The sequence below is a fragment of the Pteropus alecto genome, unplaced genomic scaffold (genome assembly GCF_000325575.1).
Source record: "Pteropus alecto unplaced genomic scaffold, ASM32557v1 scaffold67, whole genome shotgun sequence".
Taxonomy (NCBI): Eukaryota; Metazoa; Chordata; class Mammalia; order Chiroptera; family Pteropodidae; genus Pteropus; species Pteropus alecto.
Window position 1 is genome coordinate 3,947,754 of NW_006441061.1, and position 6,000 is coordinate 3,953,753.

Below are 6,000 nucleotides of genomic sequence, written 5' to 3' on the forward strand. Positions count from 1 at the left end.
TGGTGCCACCACCTGGCTATCAGGGGCGGCCTCTGTGGCCTGCCAACAGGACTTCTCTCCACAGGCCTGCCTCCTCATGCCCCCCAGATGGCACATGGAACGCCTCCCACAGGGGCCCCAGGGACCAGGCTGGCCTGAGTAAAAAGAGGGAGGCGGTCCACGGTCAGGGATGCAAGGGTGGGCAGCGGGGTCAGGAGAAGCTGAGAGAAGGCAGCCCACGGAGGGGGCGGTTGCAAAGCCCCTTGGGCCAAACTTTGCCACACAGCTCTGCTGCCAGATCTTCCAGTTTAAAAGACACCCAAAGTCTGGATGTTTATGCCGTCAAAACTATTGGAACACAGTATGGGGCAACGAAACCCTGGCTATGTTTCGCCACTATGCACCCTCTGAACTTCCATCTTCCAGCACCTACCAGGCGGCAGATGTGGTGCCAGGCACTTGAGGACAAGGAAACCTACCTGCCCACTCTGCCTGCCACTGCCCAGCCAACTCTAGCTGTCCTTTCCCCGGTGCCACTCAGGTCCCCTTTCATCTTCTCTACCTGCAGCCAAGAGCGATCAGCCTAACTGGCAAACCAGGCCACACCACTCCTCTGGCCCTTGGCTGGACCCCTAATGCCAGGAACAGTCCAGCCCAGCTCCCCCATATCTTCATTCACTCCAGCTCCTCCCTAGTCCTCTTCACGCCCTGACCATGCCAGGACCTTGCCGTGACCACTGACTATAAGCACCCTGGGGGCCGCCACCCTCTCTCCCATCCAATCCCCCTTGGGCTTCAAGTCTCCTAAGAAGGGTCACTTCCTCGGGGAAGTCCTCTCTACTGCAATGATGTGCCCTATCATGAGATCATGAGCTCCATGAGGTCAAGCACCACGTCTAGCCTGGGGTGGGTGCGAGTCAACACCTGTCAAACAAATGGACAGATGAATGAATAGTAATGACTTCCCCAATTGGCCCATTGGGGATCTGTGGGATCCTGGGAAGCACCCGTCCCTGATCTGCATGGCTCTGCTGGCTCTGTGGTGCCCACCAGGCGCACTGCGCCCACCCCATGGGGAGCTCCATGGAAGCGGGGATGTCTGGTCCCGCTCTCCTCTGAATGCCCAGGACCAAGAGGATGCTCGGTAAACGTGGCCTCCTCCTCCCTCCTGCTCTGATGGAAAGTGGATGCCTGCCCACTTCAGGGACCAACATCACCTCCGCATCCCCGTTCCCTCAGACCCAAGGGATGAAGTGTGTGTCATGTCCACACTGCTCTCCCTCCACACCAAGATGTGCGTGAGAGCAGACCTTGCCAGAGAGCAGACTCCGGTGGCATTCCAGGTGGCTTGCCAGGCCTGGGCACAGGGCCTCCAGCTGCAGAGCTGGCCTGTCCAAGGCCTCCTGCATGCCCAAAACATCTCAAACAACCCTCCAAGGGCTCCCATCCTGGCCCACGGAGGGAAGGCGTCCAGGGTCAAGGCCTGGCCCTTGGAGGGGAGGCAGTGCCTATACTGGGAGCAGGCGTGCCCTCCTTCAACAGGTTGCCCAAATAAAAATCCCACCGAAGAGACAATTGAGGATTCAAAGTGGCCAAAGAAAAAAAGAAGGGGGCAAGGCATTTCCAAGTCATACAGTCTGCTTCTTCTTGGACAGCCTGGCACCCAAGTCCAGAGCAGGAGGAGCCCCTCCTCTCTTTCTGGACCTACCTGCCCTCTTCATGCAAAGAGGGGTACTGAGGCACAGGGGACAGAGATCAGGGCCAGACCAGCATCCACCCTGCTGTGCCATTAGCTCTTCCCATGAAGTGACCTGAACAAGTGCTTTCTCTGCCCTTGGCCTCAGTTTGCTCATCCGCTGGCTGAGGAGGCACAGCACTCTCTGCCCGTCTCCTCCAGAGAAGACTTGTAAAGTAAATCAGCACCTCCCTCTCGCTCCCTCCCTGGCACTACCAGCCACATGCAGGGGGCAGGCCACAGGACCAGTGCCAGCTAGGCGCAGAGACCTCTCAGGAAGTTTGCGATTCTTCCTTCCTGAAGGACAGACTGGCTCAAGGCTGAAAGCCTGCTGCTCCCAGCCTGTCCTGGGCAGACCACAGCCCGGCCCACTGCTTCTCGACTCACCAGACTTGGTTGGCACCTCTGCATCCCTCTCAAGACCCCTGGGAAAGCCTCCCAGATGCCATTTGGATGTATCTGCCTGGAAGGCCTCCGGGCAGGGACCTTGGCAAATGCCCACTGTGCCGCAGTGCCAGCCCGGCCTGGCACCAAATCTACCGCAGTGACTTCAGCCCCACCCCCACCTATACTTCCAGGACCCCTTATCCTCAGATCTCACAAGATTAGCTCAGTGCCTCCAATCCACTGAAAAGAACCTTCTTCAAAGTTCTAAGGACATCACATGGTGCTATAGCTGCTTCCAGCCCTCTGCCGCCAAGGCAAGACAGGCCCTTTGGAGCTGGACTTACCCAAATTTAAATCACAGCTCTGCCACTTCCCAGCTATGTGACACGGGCCCATCACTTTAGGTCTCCTGACCCTAGTTAACTCATCAGCTCATGGAGTGGTTCGAGGACACAACTGATCATGAATTCGAGGTGCTCCGCAGGTGCCTGGCATACAGTAAGTGCACAATCAAAGGAAGTTTAAACCCTAATGATAAAAGGGTTATTTTCCCAATTGTATTATCAGCTGGGTGACCTATGGCATGTGGCTTCACCTCTCTGGCCTTGGTGTCTCTGCAGGTGGCCAAGAGGATTACCGGACATACCATTTGCAAAACTCTCGGCATGGTGCCTGGCACATAGCACAGGAACTCAGAACATGGTAGCTGTGAGGATTACAGTTCGTAAGGAGGCCTCAGAAAGAGGACGCTGGGAACAGCACGACGAACCACCTGTTCTACCTGTTCAAAGTGGGTCAGGCTGGAGCTGTGTAAGCGGCTGTTGCCATGGCACCCAACACAGAGGGAAACACTCAGCTAGGAAGGCTGGTGCTGCAGAGGTGAGGCCTTGGGCCTGCTTCACTCAGACACCACCCATGACGACGCCACCTGTCTCCGAGCCACCTCCGGAATCCCTGGGGTTGGGGTGAGTATGCTACTGGACCTGGGTCCAGGATCTAAGCAGTCCCATCACCCCTGACCCTACCCCAACTCCAAAGTATTAGGGCCTTGGCCATCTGGAGTGGTAGGCTGTGAGGCAGGGCTCCCAGGCTGCAGACCAGGGTAGTAGGATGGGAGTGGAGCGGGTAAAAAACAAACAAACCCAAGAACCTCATCTCCTGAGCAGAATCTAAAGCAGCTCTAAAGCAGCCTCAGGTCCAAATGTCGCTGTCTGCTCCCTCCAGCCACACCTGCACAGCAGCAAACAGGTACTGGAGCCCGATAAGTGCCCAACCCTGGGGGGGCTCAATGTCAGCTCCTCCCTCTTCAGCCCCCGCTCAGGTTTCATCCAAGATGAGGGCTGGGAAGGGCTGTTCGGGCTCAGTTGGGTTCAGGGAATCTATGGCCCTTTGCCAGGAGGGAAGAAGGGGAGGCAGAGGTGAAATCCAGACTCCATGGGCCAAGACTTGGAACTTTCCAGACTTTCCTGGATGAGAGGGCAGGTTTAGGGAAATGGAAAGACTGACAAGGTAGGGTGACAGTGGCCCCAGGGCCTGGGAGGCCAGGAGAGACCTCAACCTGAGGCTGAATAACAATTCCTCAGAGGAGTCCAAGACCCTGGCCCCCACCCCCAGCTCACAGGTAGGTCCCCTGCAGACTCTAGCAGGTCCCCCACCTAAGACCTGGGTGGGGTCAGGGGCTGGGGCCCCTTGGCCATAGAAACCACGACTGCCACAACAATTTGCCTAAGCTGCACATGATATGGTATATACATTACCCACGCCCTCTCACAACCCCAAGGGTGCACATGACCTCTCCCATTTCACAGGAAAAGAAACTAAGGCTCAAAGGCAGAACAGGAGTGGTTAAAAGCATATCCTGAGCTTGAATCTGAACTCTGCTGTAATAACTCAGGCAAGTGAGTTTACTCCCTCTCTGGCCTGTTTCCACCTCTGTAAAATGGGGACAATAATCCTACAGGTCCCCGCAATCCAACCTTCACAGCGCAGTCAAAGGTTAAGTGAGAGGTGCTAGTAAAACGGGGAGCACAGCACCCAGCCAGTGAGTGGTAGACCCCAGGCCCTAGCTGTGAGCACAGCCCTTTCCCTGAATCCTTGGGCTGCTGTGTGGGTGGCCTGGGATCACAGGCTTCCCAGGCAACGGAGTATGCCACCCCCACCCTACCACCCCCACGGTAATGGGCCGCCCTTGTCTGAATTCCTCAGATAAGCAGCTCTCTGGTAGATTGGGGAACTCAGGCCTGAGCGGGCCCAAATGACTGAAAAGGTACCCCACCCTGTCCACACGAGATTCCTAAATCTGGGTTAGGCTGTGTGGCTCTCCTCCCCTGATCACCAGATACATCCAACAGGTCTCCAAACAGGCCAAGTTCAGTGGACAACTGCCTCCTGAGCGGTCCCTGGCAAGCCACTTACTTTCCCTTTCTGGGCCTCAGTTTCTCCATCTATAACAGGCATCCCATCTCAGAACTGTGATGCAGCTCCAGCTACGTGGGCCCACAAGGAGGCCTAAGGGGCAGAGGGACAGACCAAGGAAGGGAACCAGTGTGTCCTAGGCAATGGGCCAGGCCCTGCAGCACCTTCTATCTACTGAAATGTCTCCATAACTCTCTGACAGAGGCCTGTATTGGGCCCAGAAAGTGACAGGCTAGGCCTCTAACCACCATCTGTCAGACTCCAGAGCACTCTCCCAGGTGGGCCAGGGCTATGTGATCCCAGGTGGGCCCAAGTCAGTGGGTGCAGCTTGAGAACTCGGTAACCCTCAGCAATGAGCTGGGCAGCTGGACCAGCAAGATGAGGAAGAACATAAAATCAAAGTTGACCAAGTCTCTTTCAAAGAGGGCTGCAGCCTCCTTGACAAGGACATTTGCAATGCAAAGCAGCCCAGCTTCAGCCAGAAGAGGACAGTCACTCAGAGGGAGCTGGGCAGGCCAAAATCCAGCCACCTCCCTCCAGCCAGACACGGAGTGCCTGGGAACCTGTGGCTGGCTGACCCAGGCTCTAAATCATGACAGCCCTAGTGGCGAGCTGGGTTCCAGGTGGCCTGGAACATCCTTCCCCATCTCAGCCCCTCAAGGCACAAACCCCTCTGAGCCCTTTGTGCAAGTCTGCAGAATGGGCCTACCTGAGGGCCCCAAGAGGAGGCTGAAAGAATAGACCCACAGATACCTGGCAGGTCACCTGCAGACGGGTGCCGGCATCCAGCCAGCTTCCTCAGGCCCAGACCTCCCAGATCGTTCAGCCCTGCCTTGTGCAAACCTGCCCCAAACACACATAATCCTCAGGACTCTGGGCCCCAAGGGGCGCCTCTACACCCGTCTAATGGCTAGATCTTGTTCATCAACCCCGTCCTCTGCAGGTGCGACTACCCCAGCTCCTACCTTGACGACAAACTGACAAAATCCCCGCCATCCAGCAGTCGGACCTTGCAGAAGAGAACCCCGTTCACGAAGGGAACCGCCGTCAGCTCCTCCAGGGTGAAAGTGGTTTGAAATTTGAATTTCTTCTTCTTCATCAAGAAAGCCATGAGCGAGTTCCCTGAGTCTGAAGCCCCGAAGGCCCAAAAAAGGGGAGCCAGAAATCCCCAGGATTCCTTTCCCTACACCACACCCCCTCCTCAAAACACCAGAGCCGGATCCCGCCCAGATGGTGGCGGAGGCGGCAGAGCAAGCGAGGATCTGAGATCGGAGGGCCCAGGTCTGAGTGACCAGTCCAGTTCGCGGGCCGTCTGGCTTCACCCTCGGGGAGCCGGGGCTCGGAGGGGCTCAGAGTGGCGGGAGGCTTCAGCGGCATGTAAACAGCGGGGCATGGCCCCAGAGGCAAGGACAGGAGTGGCTGGCAGCACGCGAGCAGCCGCGCCGGCGGGCAGCATCCCGAGCCACGGTCCCCTGGGAGCTCAC

The 6,000-nt window shown here is 57.1% G+C and overlaps 1 protein-coding gene across 1 annotated transcript in view; it reads right to left on the reverse strand.

Moving 5' to 3' along the window:
- FAM102A (family with sequence similarity 102 member A) overlaps positions 1-5,994 on the reverse strand; it is a 30,618-nt gene extending 24,624 nt beyond the window's left edge. The window contains exon 1 of the mRNA XM_006918003.2: positions 5,482-5,994. Within this exon, the coding sequence (XP_006918065.1) occupies positions 5,482-5,627 (146 nt within the window). The 5' untranslated portion in view covers positions 5,628-5,994. The remainder of the gene's footprint in view (positions 1-5,481) is intronic.
- Between the last annotated feature and the right edge of the window lie 6 nt (positions 5,995-6,000).